Source organism: Salvelinus namaycush, chromosome 37, assembly GCF_016432855.1.
Source record: "Salvelinus namaycush isolate Seneca chromosome 37, SaNama_1.0, whole genome shotgun sequence".
NCBI classification, from domain to species: domain Eukaryota; kingdom Metazoa; phylum Chordata; class Actinopteri; order Salmoniformes; family Salmonidae; genus Salvelinus; species Salvelinus namaycush.
The window spans coordinates 31,847,354-31,868,055 of record NC_052343.1 but is presented as its reverse complement, the minus strand read 5'-3'; the positions used below and the strand labels follow the sequence as shown (position 1 = coordinate 31,868,055).

Below are 20,702 nucleotides of genomic sequence, written 5' to 3'. Positions count from 1 at the left end.
GAAGATATGATAGAGAAGATTAAAGTGACAGTCCAGTTCAGCTTGTGTGTTTATTTCTGTTTGTGTATGTGTACGTGTGTAACCTGTGTTTGTATTTATGTTTGTGTATGTGTGTACGTGTGTAACCTGTGTTTGTATTTATGTTTGTGTATGTGTGTACGTGTGTAACCTGTGTTTGTATGTGTGTTTATTTCTGTTTGTGTATGTGTGTACGTGTGTAACCTGTGTTTGTGTATGTGTGTTTATTTCTGTTTGTGTATGTGTGTACGTGATCATTAGATCCATCACATCAGATATGCAGAGGCCCAGGGCCGTGTGTGTACTAGTGTGTATTAGCGGAGGAGGATCAAGTTGCCTCCGGAAACTGATCTAAGATCAGTTCCTGTTTCCTACCCATAATGGTTAACGTTAGGATTTGGGGAGGGTAAGCTGATTCTTGATCTGTGGCTAAGGGCAACGTCAACCAGCAGCCGTATTAGCTCTATGTTAAACACTTTACCTTAAAGACATAAACAGATAAACTACAGTCGCTGCTCTGTGGAACTCTCACAGTAATAAACAAAGACATGTAAAAAAGTCTACATAGAAATCTCAGTATATCACAAACATATTATTTCTGTCTCTATATCTGTCTGTAGGAGTGCAGGTCTGTCAATTAGGGAATCAGTTCAGTTTGTGGTTCAGCACATTGTTCCTTGGTGCTTCGCTGGAGAGTTGAGTCCCCTCTCTCTCTGTTTCCATCTCCTCTCTCTGAGTCTCTCTTTAGGCTGCAACTCAGGGGAGGAACACTAGAGGGAGACAGACACTGCTAGGTGCGGCTGTCCTCATACATGCACAGTCATACAATACTGCAATAGGAGGGTATATCCCAACACACACACACACACACACACACACACACACACACACACACACACACACACACACACACACACACACACACACACACACACACACACACACACACACACACACACACACACACACACACACACACACACACACACACACACACACACACACACACACACACACACACCCTTCCTTCATATGAGTTCACCAGAGTTCATTTCCAAACTCAATGAAAAAAAATGTAATAAAAAAATCACTAATGAGCCACCTTTACTTGAGACGCACTTGCTCACACACACGCACACACTACAGGCAGTCAGGTAAACATAAGTGATGAGTTTGCAGCGTTGGGAAGACTGCCTTGTCCATGGAAGGTGTGAGCAACACAGAACTTTGTTTCTCTCTGTGAGTCTCTCTCTCTCTCTTTAACAACATGTCTCTCCAGGAGCAGGTCTCTCTCTCTCTTTAAAACATCACCAGTCTCTCTTGATAAAAGTATGTCTCTCCTCCATTGAGTCCAAACATGTTCTCTCTCTTCCAGCCGCCATAGAAGGACCCAGAGATAGCCTGCTTCATCCCATTCAGCGTGGACTGTCCCTTCTGCCCTCCTCCTCTTCCCTCCTCTCACTCTCTCGCTCTCTGTCAGTGTGTGTGTGTGTGTGTGTGTGTGGGTGGGCGGCGGTCAGAAGATCTCAGGCAGCGTGACGTTGCGTAGCAGCCACTGTTGAGAGCGAGTGTGTGTGCAGTCTCTGACGCTGGGCACCTGGCTGTCCTCCTCACTGGCCTTGTCCAGACACTGGTTACTATTGACGTGGATCAGGGTCAACTTCTACAGAGACAACAGAGAAACAGACCTGGGTTAACTTCTACAGACACAACACAGAAACAGACCTGGGTCAACTTCTACAGAGACAAAAGAGAAACAGACCTGGGTCAACTTCTACAGACAACAGAGAAACAGACCTGGGTCAACTTCTACAGACAACAGAGAAACAGACCTGGGTCAACTTCTACAGAGACAAAAGAGAAACAGACCTGGGTCAACTTCTACAGACACAACACAGAAACAGACCTGGGTCAACTTCTACAGAGACAAAAGAGAAACAGACCTGGGTCAACTTCTACAGACAATAGAGAAACAGACCTGGGTCAACTTCTACAGACAACAGAGAAACAGACCTGGGTCAACTTCTACAGAGACAGAAACAGACCTGGGTCAACTTCTACAGACACAACACAGAAACAGACCTGGGTCAACTTCTACAGACACAACACAGAAACAGACCTGGGTCAACTTCTACAGACACAACACAGAAACAGACCTGGGTCAACTTCTACAGACACAACACAGAAACAGACCTGGGTCAACTTCTACAGACACAACAGAGAAACAGACCTGGGTCAACTTCTACAGACACAGAAACAGACCTGGGTCAACTTCTACAGACACAACACAGAAACAGACCTGGGTCAACTTCTACAGACAACAGAGAAACAGACCTGGGTCAACTTCTACAGAGACAACACAGAAACAGACCTGGGTCAACTTCTACAGACAACAGAGAAACAGACCTGGGTCAACTTCTACAGACACAGAAACAGACCTGGGTCAACTTCTACAGACAACAGAGAAACAGACCTGGGTCAACTTCTACAGAGACAACAGAGAAACAGACCTGGGTCAACTTCTACAGAGACAACAGAGAAACAGACCTGGGTCAACTTCTACAGACAACAGAGAAACAGACCTGGGTCAACTTCTACAGACACAGAAACAGACCTGGGTCAACTTCTACAGACACAGAAACAGACCTAGGTCAACTTCTACAGAGACAACAGAGAAACAGACCTGGGTCAACTTCTACAGAGACAACAGAGAAACAGACCTGGGTCAACTTCTACAGACACAACAGAGAAACAGACCTGGGTCAACTTCTACAGACAACAGAGAAACAGACCTGGGTCAACTTCTACAGAGACAACGGAGAAACAGACCTGGGTCAACTTCTACAGACAACACAGAAACAGACCTGGGTCAACTTCTACAGAGACAACAGAGAAACAGACCTGGGTCAACTTCTACAGAGACAGAAACAGACCTGGGTCAACTTCTACAGACACAGAAACAGACCTGGGTCAACTTCTACAGACAACACAGAAACAGACCTGGGTCAACTTCTACAGAGACAACAGAGAAACAGACCTGGGTCAACTTCTACAGACACAGAAACAGACCTGGGTCAACTTCTACAGACAACAGAGAAACAGACCTGGGTCAACTTCTACAGAGACAACAGAGAAACAGACCTGGGTCAACTTCTACAGACACAACAGAGAAACAGACCTGGGTCAACTTCTACAGACAACAGAGAAACAGACCTGGGTCAACTTCTACAGACAACAGAGAAACAGACCTGGGTCAACTTCTACAGAGACAAAAGAGAAACAGACCTGGGTCAACTTCTACAGAGACAACAGAGAAACAGACCTGGGTCAACTTCTACAGACAACAGAGAAACAGACCTGGGTCAACTTCTACAGACAACAGAGAAACAGACCTGGGTCAACTTCTACAGACACAGAAACAGACCTGGGTCAACTTCTACAGACAACAGAGAAACAGACCTGGGTCAACTTCTACAGACACAACAGAGAAACAGACCTGGGTCAACTTCTACAGACAACAGAGAAACAGACCTGGGTCAACTTCTACAGACACAACACAGAAACAGACCTGGGTCAACTTCTACAGACACAACACAGAAACAGACCTGGGTCAACTTCTACAGACAACAGAGAAACAGACCTGGGTCAACTTCTACAGACACAGAAACAGACCTGGGTCAACTTCTACAGAGACAACACAGAAACAGACCTGGGTCAACTTCTACAGAGACAACAGACAGAGCAATTAAAAAATATATATATTTGAGTCATTTAGCGACGTTCTTACCCAGAGCAACTTACAGTTTAAAAGTGCATTCATCTTAAAGTAACTGTCCTGTGAAAATCTCACTTTTAAAAGTGAATATTCTGTTAACTCATACCCATATAATGTTGTGGACTCATCCTATATTCGTATGTGGCCAAAGCTAAAATTAAGAAAAAACACTTCAAACTGGTATGTCAAAAAGACAGTTAAAAAAAATGCTTGCTATTTCCTCATTGATGATGACGTCATCCTCCTGAGGATGCGCTGGCCAATCAGCGATCTACTCGCGTGAATCATTTTATTGACTTGTATACGCCCACACCCTTCAGTTTTTGGGGTAAGGCCACACCATTCCAATACAGAAAATCTGTGTTTTATCATACTTCATAAATAAAAAATTGGAAGGAAAACTATATATTTCACTCATATTGTAATTAATTATAAGACATATTTCATAGAAATCTGGAAACACTTGACAGTTACTTTAAGGTAGCTAGGTAAAACAACAGCACAGTCCCTGCTGACTGTGCTGTTGTTTTACCTAGCTACCTTAAAGTAACTGTCAAGTGTTTCCAGATTTCTATGAAATATGTCTTATAATTAATTACAATATGAGTCAGTGGCAGTAAGAAAAGACAAGGATAGGTTGTTTACTGTTGACAGACAGACATACCATGGGGTCATACTCCCAGAGCTGGTTTCCTTTGAGGTGATGACACTTGAGCATCATGACAGGACCGTTGAGTTTGGACACGTCTAGACACAGGTCATCTGTCCTGATCTCTTTATTGGCCGTGTAGCTGAACACCTGCAGGGGACGACACGGTCAGACGGGAAGACAAGAGACCTCTCTCTCTCTCTTATGTCATTTACATTGTATCTCTCTCCTCTGAGGTCAGAGAAGTTGCTCAGGTTGCAGGTTGCTCAGGTTAATGTTTGTCAAGGTAATCTTACTACTGTTGTCCTGTCCTCAGTTGATCAGTTACGGAGTTCTAGTTACCTGGTTTCCTCCCATTCCATGGCAGTTCTAGATACCTGGTTTCCTCCCATGCCATGGCAGTTCTAATTACCTGGTTTCCTCCCATGCCATGGCAGTTCTAATTACCTGGTTTCCTCCCATGCCATGGCAGTTCTAGTTACCTGGTTTCCTCCCATGCCATGGCAGTTCTAATTACCTGGTTTCCTCCCATGCCATGGCAGTTCTAGTTACCTGGTTTCCTCTCATGCCATGGCAGTTCTAGTTACCTGGTTTCCTCCCATGCCATGGCAGTTCTAATTACCTGGTTTCCTCCCATGCCATGGCAGTTCTAATTACCTGGTTTCCTCCCATGCCATGCCATGGCAGTTCTAGTTGCCTGGTTTCCTCCCATGCCATGGCAGTTCTAATTACCTGGTTTCCTCCCATGCCATGGTAGTTCTAGTTACCTGGTTTCCTCCCATGCCATGGCAGTTCTAGTTACCTGGTTTCCTCCCATGCCATGGCAGTTCTAATTACCTGGTTTCCTCCCATGCCATGGCAGTTCTAATTACCTGGTTTCCTCCCATGCCATGGCAGTTCTAGTTGCCTGGTTTCCTCCCATGCCATGGCAGTTCTAGTTACCTGGTTTCCTCCCATGCCATGGCAGTTCTAGATACCTGGTTTCCTCCCATGCCATGGCAGTTCTAGAAACCTGGTTTCCTCCCATGCCATGGCAGTTCTAGTTGCCTGGTTTCCTCCCATGCCATGGCAGTTCTAATTACCTGGTTTCCTCCCATGCCATGGTAGTTCTAGTTACCTGGTTTCCTCCCATGCCATGGCAGTTCTAGTTACCTGGTTTCCTCCCATGCCATGGCAGTTCTAATTACCTGGTTTCCTCCCATGCCATGGCAGTTCTAATTACCTGGTTTCCTCCCATGCCATGGCAGTTCTAGTTGCCTGGTTTCCTCCCATGCCATGGCAGTTCTAGTTACCTGGTTTCCTCCCATGCCATGGCAGTTCTAGATACCTGGTTTCCTCCCATGCCATGGCAGTTCTAGAAACCTGGTTTCCTCCCATGCCATGGCAGTTCTAGATACCTGGTTTCCTCTCATGCCATGGCAGTTCTAGATACCTGGTTTCCTCCCATGCTATGGCAGTTCTAGATACCTGGTTCCTCCCATGCCATGGCAGTTCTAGATACCTGGTTTCCTCCCATGCCATGGCAGTTCTAGATACCTGGTTTCCTCCCATGCTATGGCAGTTCTAGATACCAGGTTTCCTCCCATGCCATGGCAGTTCTAGATACCAGGTTTCCTCCCATGCCATGGCAGTTCTAGTTACCTGGTTTCCTCCCATGCCATGGCAGTTCTAGATACCTGGTTTCCTCTCATGCCATGGCAGTTCTAGATACCTGGTTTCCTCCCATGCCATGGCAGTTCTAGATACCTGGTTTCCTCCCATGCCATGGCAGTTCTAGATACTTGGTTTCCTCCCATGCCATGGCAGTTCTAGATACCCGGTTCCCCCCCATGCCATGGCAGTTCTAGATACCTGGTTTCCTCCCTTGCCATGGCAGTTCTAGATACCTGGTTTCCTCCCATGCCATGGCAGTTCTAGATACCTGGTTTCCTCCCATGCCATGGCAGTTCTAGTTACCTGGTTTCCTCCCATGCCATGGCAGTTCTAGTTACCTGGTTTCCTCCCATGCCATGGCAGTTCTAGATACCTGGTTTCCTCCCATGCCATGGCAGTTCTAGTTACCTGGTTTCCTCCCATGCTATGGCAGTTCTAGTTACCTGGTTTCCTCCCATGCTATGGCAGTTCTAGTTACCTGGTTTCCTCTCATGCCATGGCAGTTCAAGTTACCTGGTTTCCTCTCATGCCATGGCAGTTCTAGTTACCTGGTTTCCTCCCATGCCATGGCAGTTCTAGTTACCTGGTTTCCTCCCATGCCATGGCAGTTCTAGTTACCTGGTTTCCTCTCATGCCATGGCAGTTCAAGTTACCTGGTTTCCTCTCATGCCATGGCAGTTCTAGTTACCTGGTTTCCTCCCATGCCATGGCAGTTCTAATTACCTGGTTTCCTCCCATGCCATGGCAGTTGAAGATGCCAACTTTCTCGTTCTCCTTCCGGGCCATGTTGTCCAGACACTGGTTAGTCTCCACGTTACGGATCTGACAGAACACACAACCAACAATTATCACTGATTGAAGGTGTGTGTGTTTAGTGTGTGTTGTATGTTTAACGTGGGTGCACCTCTCCCAGTGAGTAGTAGTGTCGTGGTATCTGGGAGTCAGGATAGACGTTCTCCAGGTACCAGCTGAAAGGTTTACACTGCAGCTTCTGTCTCAGAGATGAGCGAGACGTGATGTCACCATAGTCCACCTTCGTCACACCTGAAACACAGTGTTTTCCATTAGTGTCAGCTGTCGGCTAATCAGCCGGTTACAGACTCATTTTCAGCCAGCTACATTTTCCACTTCATATTAACTAGGCTACTTTTCATTTAAAACTTTCAATTCGCTAGTCCATCGAGCCCTCCCCCGCTAGAATGAACGATATGTATCTTCTAGCGATCTATTTCTAGGACAGGCGCCGGTCAGTCACAAAGTGAGTGATGACAGGGAAATGCAGCAGAGAGGAAAAGGCAAAGCGAGAGGTTTCACACTCGCCAAAATCTGTCCAAAGCTTTTCTATGGTCTTATTTTGGACCTAAGCTTGTCGCCTGCCTTCCCACCTTTGGGACAACGACTCCCATTGGTAGGGAGGAGACATGAGCATCTCGTCATTATATAGCCTACAGATTTCTGGTTGCAGTCGAATTTCTTTACACCTGTGGGAGAGAGCATGATTCTCGTGAATTTGCATGTCCCATGTACTGTAAGTGGTAACGATGAGTGGAAATCCATGACTTAGCCTAATTATTGTTTACTGACACAAAATCATTGATTTTCTTTTGCGTTTCACAGCCAGCCACAGGGAGCGGCCTAGGCTATTTACTGTGTGTTGATTGACAACTGAACAGCAAGTGTTGACTAGTTTATAAAAGGTGTCGAACTGACTGAATAAATTCAATCTCCTACATCCTTTTGCCATTCAACATGGTTATATGTCCATGGTGTCGCATCGTGACAAGTCAACCAAAGGATTTCCTAGGTTTTCTTTCCTAGCATGTCAAGGCTTGCCAGACAGTGACGATAAAGACTTTCAGCTCGTCAGTCTGTAGCCTACCGAATGGCTGTAACGAGCTTCCTCCTTCTCTTCGTCCGAAGAGGAGTAGCAAGGATTGGACCAACGTGCAGCGGGGTGTGAATTCATAATGATTTATTAAACAAAAACGACGAAACACGAAATAACACTTAGAAATACAAAATAACAAAAACGAATGTAGACTGACCTAAACCATGACAACTTACATACAACACGAAGCACGTAGGAACAGGTACAGACTATTACAAACGAACGAACAACCGCTACAGTCCCGTGTGGTGCGCAGACACAGACACGGACGACAATCACCCACAAACAAACAGTGAGAACAACCTACCTTAATATGACTCTCAATCAGAGGAAACGTCAAACACCTGCCTCTAATTGAGAGCCATACCAGGCAACCCAAAACCAACATAGAAACAGAAAACATAGACTGCCCACCCAAAACTCACGCCCTGACCAATAAACACATACCAAACAACAGAAAACAGGTCAGGAACGTGACAGAACCCCCCCCTCAAGGTGCGAACTCCGGGCGCACCCCTACAACTCAAGGGGAGGGTCTGGGTGGGCATCTGTCCGCGGTGGCGGCTCCGGCGGTGGACGAGGACACCACTCCACCACTGTCTTTGTCCCCCTCCTTAGCGTCCTTTGAGTGGCGACCCTCGCCCCCGACCATGGTCCAGGAACCTTCACTAAGGCCCCTCCTACATAGAGGAGACAGCTCAGGACAGAGAGGTAGCTCAGGACAGAGAGGTAGCTCAGGACAGAGAGGTAGCTCAGGACAGAGAGGTAGCTCCGGACAGAGAGGTAGCTCCGGACAGAGAGGTAGCTCCGGACAGAGAGGTAGCTTAGGACAGAGGGACAACTCTGGAACTAATGGCAGCTCCGGACTGAGTGGCAGCTCCGGACTGGGTGGCAGCTCCGGACTGGGTGGCAGCTCCGGACTGGGTGGCAGCTCCGGACTGAGTGGCAGCTCCGGACTGAGTGGCAGCTCCGGACTGAGTGGCAGCTCATGACTGGAGGGCAGCTCATGACTGTAGTGCAGCTCATGACTGTAGTGCAGCTCATGACTGTAGGGCAGCTCATGACTGGAGGGCAGCTCATGACTGTAAGGCAGCTCATGACTGGAGGGCAGCTCATGACTGGAGGGCAGCTCATGACTGGAGGGCAGCTCATGACTGGAGGGCAGCTCATGACTGGAGGGCAGCTCATGACTGTAGGGCAGCTCATGACTGTAGGGCAGCTCATGACTGTAGGGCAGCTCATGACTGTCTGGCGGCTCTGGCAGCTCCTGACTGGCTGGCGGCTCTGGCAGCTCCTGACTGGCTGGCGGCTCTGGCAGCTCCTGACTGGCTGGCGGCTCTGGCAGCTCCTGACTGGCTGGCGGCTCTGGCAGCTCCTGACTGGCTGGCGGCTCTGGCAGCTCCTGACTGACGGACGGCTCTAGCGGCTCCTGACTGACGGACGGCTCTAATGGCTCGGGACAGACGGGCGGCTCTAATGGCTCGTGGCAGACGGATGGCTCAGAAGGCGCTGGGCAGACGGATGGCTCAGACGGCGCTGGGCAGACGGATGGCTCAGACGGAGCTGGGCAGACGGATGGCTCAGACGGCGCTGGGCAGACAGATGGCTCAGACGGTGCTGGGCCGACAGATGGCTCTGCCCTGCTGAGGCGCACAGTAGGCCTGGTGCGTGGTGCCGGAACTGGAGGTACCGGGCTGACGGCACGCACCTCAGGGCGAGTGCGGGGAGAAGGAACAGTGCGTACAGGGCTCTGGAGACGCACAGGAGGCTTGATGCGTGGTGCCGAAACTGGAGGCACTGAGCTTGAGACACGCACCACAGGGAGAGTGCGTGGAGGAGGAACAGGGCTCTGGAGACGCACTGGAAGCCTGGTGCGTGGTGTAGGCACTGGTGGTACTGAGCTGGGGCGGGAAGGTGGCGCCGGATATACCGGACCGTGTAGGCGTACTGGCTCCCTTGAACACTGAACCTGCCCAACCTTACCTGGTTGTATACTCCCCGTCGCCTGACCAGTGCGGGGAGGTGGAATAACCCGCACCGGGCTATGTAGGCGAACCGGGGACACCATGCGTAAGGCTGGTGCCATGTAAGCCGGCCCAAGGAGACGTACTGGTGGCCAGATATGTAGAGCCGGCTTCATGGCACTTGGCTCAATGCTCAATCTAGCCCTACCAGTGCGAGGAGGTGGAATAACCCGCACCGGGCTATGCACACGTACAGGAGACACCGTGCGCTCTACTGCGTAACACGGTGTCTGCCCGTACTCCCGCTCTCCACGGTTAGCCTGGGAAGTGGGCGCAGGTCTCCTACCTGCCCTAGACCCACTACCTCTTAGCCCCCCCCCAAGAAATTTTTGGGTTGTACTTGCGGGCTTTTCGGGCTTCCGTGCTAGACGCGTCCCCTCATAACGCCGGTTCCTCTCTCCGGTTTCCTCCGCTCTCCGAGCTGCCTCCAGCTGTTCCCATGGGCGGCGATTCACTTCAACTTTAGCCCATGGTCCTTTTCCTTCTATGATCTCCTCCCAAGACCAGAAATCCTGCTTCGTGCGCTGTCCGTTAACCCGCTGCTTGATCCGGGTTTGGTGGGTGATTCTGTAACGGGCTTCCTCCTTCTCTTCGTCCGAAGAGGAGTAGCAAGGATTGGACCAACGTGCAGCGGGGTGTGAATTCATAATGATTTATTAAACAAAAACGACGAAACACGAAATAACACTTAGAAATACAAAATAACAAAAACGAATGTAGACTGACCTAAACCATGACAACTTACATACAACACGAAGCACGTAGGAACAGGTACAGACTATTACAAACGAACGAACAACCGCTACAGTCCCGTGTGGTGCGCAGACACAGACACGGACGACAATCACCCACAAACAAACAGTGAGAACAACCTACCTTAATATGACTCTCAATCAGAGGAAACGTCAAACACCTGCCTCTAATTGAGAGCCATACCAGGCAACCCAAAACCAACATAGAAACAGAAAACATAGACTGCCCACCCAAAACTCACGCCCTGACCAATAAACACATACCAAACAACAGAAAACAGGTCAGGAACGTGACAGAACCCCCCCCTCAAGGTGCGAACTCCGGGCGCACCCCTACAACTCAAGGGGAGGGTCTGGGTGGGCATCTGTCCGCGGTGGCGGCTCCGGCGGTGGACGAGGACACCACTCCACCACTGTCTTTGTCCCCCTCCTTAGCGTCCTTTGAGTGGCGACCCTCGCCCCCGACCATGGTCCAGGAACCTTCACTAAGGCCCCTCCTACATAGAGGAGACAGCTCAGGACAGAGAGGTAGCTCAGGACAGAGAGGTAGCTCAGGACAGAGAGGTAGCTCAGGACAGAGAGGTAGCTCCGGACAGAGAGGTAGCTCCGGACAGAGAGGTAGCTCCGGACAGAGAGGTAGCTTAGGACAGAGGGACAACTCTGTACTAATGGCAGCTCCGGACTGAGTGGCAGCTCCGGACTGGGTGGCAGCTCCGGACTGGGTGGCAGCTCCGGACTGGGTGGCAGCTCCGGACTGAGTGGCAGCTCCGGACTGAGTGGCAGCTCCGGACTGAGTGGCAGCTCCGGACTGAGTGGCAGCTCATGACTGGAGGGCAGCTCATGACTGTAGTGCAGCTCATGACTGTAGGGCAGCTCATGACTGGAGGGCAGCTCATGACTGTAGGGCAGCTCATGACTGGAGGGCAGCTCATGACTGGAGGGCAGCTCATGACTGGAGGGCAGCTCATGACTGGAGGGCAGCTCATGACTGGAGGGCAGCTCATGACTGTAGGGCAGCTCATGACTGTAGGGCAGCTCATGACTGTAGGGCAGCTCATGACTGTCTGGCGGCTCTGGCAGCTCCTGACTGGCTGGCGGCTCTGGCAGCTCCTGACTGGCTGGCGGCTCTGGCAGCTCCTGACTGGCTGGCGGCTCTGGCAGCTCCTGACTGGCTGGCGGCTCTGGCAGCTCCTGACTGGCTGGCGGCTCTGGCAGCTCCTGACTGACGGACGGCTCTAGCGGCTCCTGACTGACGGACGGCTCTAATGGCTTGGGACAGACGGGCGGCTCTAATGGCTCGTGGCAGACGGATGGCTCAGAAGGCGCTGGGCAGACGGATGGCTCAGACGGCGCTGGGCAGACGGATGGCTCAGACGGAGCTGGGCAGACGGATGGCTCAGACGGCGCTGGGCAGACAGATGGCTCAGACGGTGCTGGGCCGACAGATGGCTCTGCCCTGCTGAGGCGCACAGTAGGCCTGGTGCGTGGTGCCGGAACTGGAGGTACCGGGCTGACGGCACGCACCTCAGGGCGAGTGCGGGGAGAAGGAACAGTGCGTACAGGGCTCTGGAGACGCACAGGAGGCTTGATGCGTGGTGCCGAAACTGGAGGCACTGAGCTTGAGACACGCACCACAGGGAGAGTGCGTGGAGGAGGAACAGGGCTCTGGAGACGCACTGGAAGCCTGGTGCGTGGTGTAGGCACTGGTGGTACTGAGCTGGGGCGGGAAGGTGGCGCCGGATATACCGGACCGTGTAGGCGTACTGGCTCCCTTGAACACTGAACCTGCCCAACCTTACCTGGTTGTATACTCCCCGTCGCCTGACCAGTGCGGGGAGGTGGAATAACCCGCACCGGGCTATGTAGGCGAACCGGGGACACCATGCGTAAGGCTGGTGCCATGTAAGCCGGCCCAAGGAGACGTACTGGTGGCCAGATATGTAGAGCCGGCTTCATGGCACTTGGCTCAATGCTCAATCTAGCCCTACCAGTGCGAGGAGGTGGAATAACCCGCACCGGGCTATGCACACGTACAGGAGACACCGTGCGCTCTACTGCGTAACACGGTGTCTGCCCGTACTCCCGCTCTCCACGGTTAGCCTGGGAAGTGGGCGCAGGTCTCCTACCTGCCCTAGACCCACTACCTCTTAGCCCCCCCCCAAGAAATTTTTGGGTTGTACTTGCGGGCTTTTCGGGCTTCCGTGCTAGACGCGTCCCCTCATAACGCCGGTTCCTCTCTCCGGTTTCCTCCGCTCTCCGAGCTGCCTCCAGCTGTTCCCATGGGCGGCGATTCACTTCAACTTTAGCCCATGGTCCTTTTCCTTCTATGATCTCCTCCCAAGACCAGAAATCCTGCTTCGTGCGCTGTCCGTTAACCCGCTGCTTGATCCGGGTTTGGTGGGTGATTCTGTAACGGGCTTCCTCCTTCTCTTCGTCCGAAGAGGAGTAGCAAGGATTGGACCAACGTGCAGCGGGGTGTGAATTCATAATGATTTATTAAACAAAAACGACGAAACACGAAATAACACTTAGAAATACAAAATAACAAAAACGAATGTAGACTGACCTAAACCATGACAACTTACATACAACACGAAGCACGTAGGAACAGGTACAGACTATTACAAACGAACGAACAACCGCTACAGTCCCGTGTGGTGCGCAGACACAGACACGGACGACAATCACCCACAAACAAACAGTGAGAACAACCTACCTTAATATGACTCTCAATCAGAGGAAACGTCAAACACCTGCCTCTAATTGAGAGCCATACCAGGCAACCCAAAACCAACATAGAAACAGAAAACATAGACTGCCCACCCAAAACTCACGCCCTGACCAATAAACACATACCAAACAACAGAAAACAGGTCAGGAACGTGACAATGGCGTCGGAGAGACGTTCATTTGGCTCCCTAATTTGTATAGGCTACTGGTAGGCCTAGGCTTTTTGGCAATTATCTGCAGATAAATTAATTAACTTCCCCCAAATTATCATAAGACAGGAACAGAATGCATCAGTGATTCGTATTTCCTGCAACTTTCTAAGTCAAGAGGCAACGAGAATGCCCCTGTCTGTTTCTGCAGTGCACGAGTCTACCACTTTGTGTAGCCGTTAGCGATGAAGCTAATGTCTTCTGGTAGATGGAAAGGCTCCCAAAAAACTTCTCAATTACATGTTAACTACAAAGTAGCCTATGCTGACCTGGCAGAATGATATCAGGATTATTTTCATCAACCCAGTGGGTATTGTTTTATCTACCATCATATGTGGCTACAAAAACCCTGCTCAACAACAGCCTCTTTCTAGGTGTACACTTGAATTAGAGGGTAAATACACCCCAAAAAAACAAGTATCAGATTTATCCCAGACCTCAAAAGTGGTCTCCTGATGTGGTTTAAGCATTGTTATGGATTTAGAACATCCAATGTGATTTTGAGAGTGAAAACGGGGAAAATGGAAACCTGGAAAAACAAAACCTTAAATATATTTTTCAAGATAATGTGGGTTTCTGTTTTAATAAAATACATAATTTGAAGAACAAATATAATTGTGGCAATTCATATGTTGTAGTAAAAGTGTAAATAACACTTTAAATCAAGAGAACACTGGTTAAATGCTAAAAAAGGTTTAATGTTCTCCTACTTAGAAAATAGTCCTGATCATATAGGCCTAGACCTAGACAACTAACAATACCAACACAAGGAACAATACACTGAATTCATCCTTTTGTTGTCATTTAAATTGCAAAGTCATGTCTTTCTGCATAATACCGCAACACATTTTTTCCAATCTGGGACATAAACTCGATAAAGTACTCAATATTTTGGCTGTGTATTTCAGATGGAATCAAGTTGTTACAATGTACCAGAGAGCACCACAATAGAGCTGCTTTGGCCTGGCTGGCTACTCTTCTATTTGACTGGCTACTCTATGTAGTGGTGGAAAACACCCAACACACCTCACCATGGTCACAATCACCAACTACCCAAAGGACTGGAAGAATCTTACAAACATGTTTCTCATAGTGTGTTTGATATCTACTTCTCTGGATTAGGGATTGTTATTAAAGTAAGGGGAAGCAGTGAACACTAAACTTCCTGTTAGTGGAAGAGAGGTGAACCTTTGTCCTTGTTCTTGTCTGTCCTCTACCTGATCTGTGCAGGGGTGTGTGTGTCTGTGGTGAGATGGCAAGGTTAATAGAGGCTGTGTAGCGTGAAACTATTCTGCCCCTCCCCCCCGTCGCCTCGCTCTTTCAGGTCACCACGGCAACATCACATTGCTAATGGGGGCTGTGCTTTGGCAAAGAAGGTGGGGTTATATCCTGCCTGGTTGGCCCTGTCCGGGGGTATAGTTGGACGGGGCCACTGTGTCTCCCGACCCCTCCTATCTCAGCCTCCAGTAATTATGCTGCAATAGTTTATCGGGGGAATCTGGAGAAATTTTCCTGTCTTATCCGGCGTCCTGTGTGAATTTAAGTATGCTCCCTCTAATTCTCTCTCTCCCCCTTTCTCTCTCTCTCTCTTCTCTCAGAGGACCTGAGCCCTAGGACCATGCCTCAGGATTACCTGGTCTGATGACTCCTTGCTGTCCCCAGTCCACCTGGTCATGCTGTTGCTCCAGTTTCAACTGTTCTGCCTGCGGCTATGGAACCCTGACCTGTTCACTGGACGTGCTGCCTTGTCCTGGACCTGCTGTTTTCGACTCTCTCTCTCTACCGCACCTGCTGTCTCTAACTCTGAATGATCGGCTATGAAAAGCCAACTGACATTTACTCCTGAGGTGCTGACCTGTTGCACCCTCTACAACCACTGTGATTATTATTATTTGACCCTGCTGGTCATCTATGAATGTTTGAACATCTTGAAGAACAATCTGGCCTTAATGGCCATGTTCTGTTATAATCTCCACCAGGCACAGCCAGAAGAGGACTGGCCACCCCTCATAGCCTGGTTCCTCTCTAGGTTTCTTCCTAGGTTCTGGCCTTTCTAGGGAGTTTTTCCTAACCACCGTGCTTCTACATCTGCATTGCTGTTTGGGGTTTTAGGCTGAGTATCTGTACAAGCACTTTGTGACAACTGCTGATGTAAAAAGGGCTTTATAAATACATTTGATTGATTGATTGATTGGAGAATACATATCTGGCTTCTGTTTTGAAACAGCCCCCAGACACACAGCAGCCCTCGCCCCTCACTCAGACTCACCAGGGGAGATGATGTAGAAGAAGTTTTTGAACTGGTCCATCCAGACCTCGGCCAGGCGTCTGTTGTTCTTATTGATGATCTGACCCGTTCCTCCTGGAAACGTGTAGGGCGTGGCCTTCCGGAACACGTGACCCACGTGAGAACACGTCACGATCTCCAACGTCCCCCCGCACTGCCAGATCTACAACACACCAGAAACACTCATGTTACAACTACATAGCCCTGTGCGTGCCTGTGTGTGTGTGTGTGTGTGTGTGTGTGTGTGTGTGTGTGTGTGTGTGTGTGTGTGTGTGTGTGTGTGTGTGTGTGTGAGCGTGTGTGTCAGGGATGCAAACTGTTGAGGGCCCAAAAAGGTGCCACCCCCACTGAAACATTAAAAAAATCCCTGCTAGGTGGAAATGCAGGTTTGAACTAATTAAACAACACAGAATATGATCTACATGATCAGTCTCTGTGTGTCAAATAAAAAGTGGTTCATGTGAACCTAACTCACAGCTAAAACATGTAAGGAAAACAATCCAATGTTATTTGTTGTCTAGACTTTACTGCAAATGACACTCCAGTGTTGAGAAAAAACAATACACTAATATTGCAGTTAGCCATGACAGCCTTTATAATAGAATGCTTGTTACTATGACAGCCTTTATAATAGAACACTTGTTACCATGACAGCCTTTATAATAGAACACTTGTTACCATGACAGCCTTTATAATAGAACACTTGTTACCATGACAGCCTTTATAATAGAATGCTTGTTACTATGACAGCCTTTATAATAGAATGATTGTTACCATGACAGCCTTTATAATAGAATGCGTGCGACCACACACATCTAAATATTGCACTTTGGGAAAAACATCTTAAAGTAGAAATATAATGAAACAAACAGGCATTCTATTTTTCTCTGTTGTAGTGGTCACTATAGTAGATATCGATCAAGGGCACAAGGCTACATGTGTGCTAAAATAACGTTCACTGAGTAAAACATTTAATAATCCCCCCCTTCACCCACACAAAGGTGTTACTGTCAAGTTCAACACAACAAAAGCAATATCTTTGGGCTACACTGCATGTTATTACATTGTACACGTTCTGCCTGTGGACATCTGTTCTACAATGTGCCAGCAGAGCATGATACCCTTTGTTGGCATAATTAATCTCTTTCAGGCAGAGAGTACACCTGGCGTACCCCTTTTATCCACTGTATTGAAGGGAAAGTGTGTGGCGTTTCTTCCACCTCTATTGGCCTCCAGCTTAAGTCAGGCCCAGCTCCAGCTACACTTTATCCCTGAATCCACTTGTTTAACAAGCAACGCCTCATTTTCACCATATTCTCTCATTCTGAAAATTAACCACATACTGTAGAGGGAAAACATTAGTTCACAGATAATAGTTAGTTCAGTAGCTAGTTAACATTTCACACAGATTGCCAGGGTCCAGTAAGCAACTAACGCGTTATAACTTGAGGAACGGCAAGGAGTACCAATTAATACCATAGCGAATTGGTTAGGTTACTAACGTTAGCTCATCTGATGTTGTAACGTTAGCTAGCTAACGTAAACTCACCCCATTCCGTACAAATGTGCGTAACCGCGACATTCAAACGAGGCTACAAAGAAAACTAATGGGACTGTGTTGACTTCAGAATCGGGGGGGTGAACTAGGTTTCTATTCAAGCGTTGATCGACATGGTAATGGCTCTATAGTATTGGAGAAAAATTACAAAAACTGACCCTCCGTTACATCGTGGCGTGTCATGTCGTAACGTACAGCACGCATAAAGCAACTATTTCTGTCTTACAATCTCTCTCCACCAGGTGTAGCACTTCTCTCATCGTTTAAAAACAAGAAATGGACAGTGACAGGGGTAAGGGGGATACCTAGTCATTTTTTGCGTCATCATTGCATGCATCATCATTCTCAAAGCCGCTGTTTACTTCTAAGATCACTTTAGCACCGCCCTAAAAACCTGATTCAAATTCGACACAAACCTTCAAATAGGTATGTAATGACACATTATATAAACTCTTTATAGTGTTTTATTTACATTCTAGAAGCGATAAGGTGATAAGTTGGACAGATCGAGTGAAAAAAGCAATTTTCCCACCCGACATCTGTCCTTCTCACTAACACGCATTAGTTTCGCTTCCCCACTTTAAAAAAAAAAAAGACCCGACGGGGCTCATTGCCTGCTTGAATTATGCAGAAACGGGCAGCGTTTAGGTCATGTAATTGATTTTTTTGGAAAGGGGAGAAATTGTGCCTTACAATGGTATTGACATTACAGTTGATCTGGAAGTATTACGTTTTTGGGGCGCTAAAATAAGGGCAATTGTACGGACCAAGACGATGTACGAGTTTACGCTAGCTGTCTGACTTTATTAGCCAGCTAATTTTCACACAATAAACTCAATAATTTGATCAGCTAAGTTGGCTAATGTTTCTCAACATTTCTCTGGCTAGCTAACGGAGAATTCCATCCAGCTACTATAGCAAGATACTTAACAACGCTAACAATACTTGTTCCACCACACTTTCTCTCTCACCTCAAACTTTCCAAATGCCAGTTGTTTTTCGGTTAAAAATGCCAGTTGTTTTTCGGTTACAGCTCATGAAGTACGCTTCATCACCCGGCTTCTCACCTATCTTTTCGTTATCGTTCAGGGGACGCGCTGCTGTAACTGGCAAACTGCCTCTGCACCCTACTGCTGTCTTTCAGAGCGCCCTGATTCTGTAACCAGCAAATTGGTTGTCTCTTCTCTCTTCAGTCGCGTGCTGCATTCTGTTGTTATGTGAATGCTTGGCTGAGCCTTGGACACAGACAGAATTGCTCCAAACGCGCATCGCTCATTCGCTTACAAACGCGAATCGCTCGTTCGCTTACAGCCAGTAGTGATCCAAAGCTCCCCCTCCCAAACTTTTCTCAGCTGATCTACACGATTCACGTAGGTCGCCTATTTTGGATTCAAAACGGTGAATTTCACCAAAAGGTGACTAGTTTGCATCCCTGGTGTGTGTGTGTATGTGTGTGTGTGCTTGCATGACCTGTGTATGTGTGCGTGCCCCGTGTATGTGTGTACTCACCCTAAAGGAGATCTCCAGGTTCTCTCCTCCCCAAATGTCCATACCTGCGTCATACGTCCCTATCTCCTGGAAATAATCTCTGTCTATAGAAAACAACCCACCGGCCATGGTAGGAGTCCTGGAGAGAGAGAGGAGGGGAGGGAGAGAGGGAGAGAGAGGGGAGGGGAGTGGAGAGAGAGAGAGGGGAGGGAGAGAGAGGGGAGGGGAGGGAGAGAGGGAGAGAGAGGGGAGGGGAGTGGAGAGAGAGAGAGGGGAGGGAGAGAGGGAGAGAGAGAGGAGGGGAGGGAGAGAGAGGGGAGGGGAGAGAGAGAGGGGAGGGAGAGAGAGAGGAGGGAGAGAGGGAGAGAGAGGGGAGGGGAGGGGAGAGAGAGGAGGGGAGCGAGAGAGGGAGGAGGGGAGGGGAGGGGAGAGAGAGAGAGAGGGGAGGGAGAGAGAGAGGAGGGGAGGGAGAGAGAGGGGAGGGGAGGGGAGAGAGAGGAGGGGAGGGGAGGGAAGAGAGAGGGAGGAAGGAGGGGAGGGAAGAGAGAGAGCGAGGGGGAGAGAGAGAGGAGGGGAGGGAGAGAGGGAGGAGGGGAGAGAGAGAGAGCGAGGGGGAGAGAGAGGAGGGGAGGGAGAGAGACGGGAGGGGAGTGGAGAGAGAGAGGAGGGGAGGGAGAGAGAGGGGAGGGAGGGAGAGAGGGAGAGAGAGGAGGGGAGGGAGAGAGAGAGAGAGAGGAGGGGAGGGAGAGAGGGGGGAGGGGAGGGGAGGGAGAGAGAGAGAGGGAGGGGAGTGGAGAGAGAGGGGAGAGAGAGGGGGGAGGAGGGGAGGGAGAGAGAGAGGGAGGGGAGAGGGGGAGAGAAGAAAACAGTCACTCAAAACTACATTCTGGTTTCATGTTTGCGACAGAGATCACGAGTTTGTCAGTAAAGATGGTATCTTCAGTAAAGATCAGTAAAGATGGTATCTTCAGTAAAGATCAGTAAAGATGGTATCTTCAGTAAAGATGGTATCTTCAGTAAAGATCAGTAAAGATGGTATCTTCAGTAAAGATCAGTAAAGATGGTATCTTCAGTAAAGATGGTATCTTCAGTAAAGATGGTATCTTCAGTAAAGATGGTATCTTCAGTAAAGATCAGTAAAGATGGTATCTTCAGTAAAGATCAGTAAAGATGGTATCTTCAGTAAAGATCAGTAAAGATGGTATCTTCAGTAAAGATCAGTAAAGATGGTATCTTCAGTAAAGATGGTATCTTCAGTAAAGATGGTATCTTCAGTAAAGATCAGTAAAGATGGTATCTTCAGTAAAGATCAGTAAAGATGGTATCTTCAGTAAAGATGGTATCTTCAGTAAAGATGGTATCTTCAGTAAAGATCAGTAAAGATGGTATCTTCAGTAAAGATCAGTAAAGATGGTATCTTCAGTAAAGATCAGTAAAGATGGTATCTTCAGTAAAGATGGTATCTTCAGTAAAGATCAGTAAAGATGGTATCTTCAGTAAAGATCAGTAAAGATGGTATCTTCAGTAAAGATCAGTAAAGATGGTATCTTCAGTAAAGATCAGTAAAGATGGTATCTTCAGTAAAGATCAGTAAAGATGGTATCTTCAGTAAAGATCAGTAAAGATGGTATCATTCAGTAAAGATCAGTAAAGATGGTATCTTCAGTAAAG

At 48.4% G+C, this 20,702-nt stretch overlaps 1 protein-coding gene across 1 annotated transcript; it reads right to left on the bottom strand.

Annotated features, from left to right (window-relative positions):
* Positions 1-969: 969 nt before the first annotated feature.
* On the bottom strand, positions 970-19,169 carry LOC120031432 (polypeptide N-acetylgalactosaminyltransferase 1). The gene is made up of 6 exons (XM_038977182.1): positions 19,053-19,169; positions 15,968-16,148; positions 7,000-7,139; positions 6,819-6,917; positions 4,458-4,592; positions 970-1,681 (listed from the first exon to the last, which is right to left on the bottom strand). Exons 1-6 carry the CDS (start codon positions 19,158-19,160, stop codon positions 1,535-1,537), a joined length of 810 nt encoding a protein of 269 aa, XP_038833110.1. The 5' UTR covers positions 19,161-19,169; the 3' UTR covers positions 970-1,534.
* Positions 19,170-20,702: the final 1,533 nt, after the last annotated feature.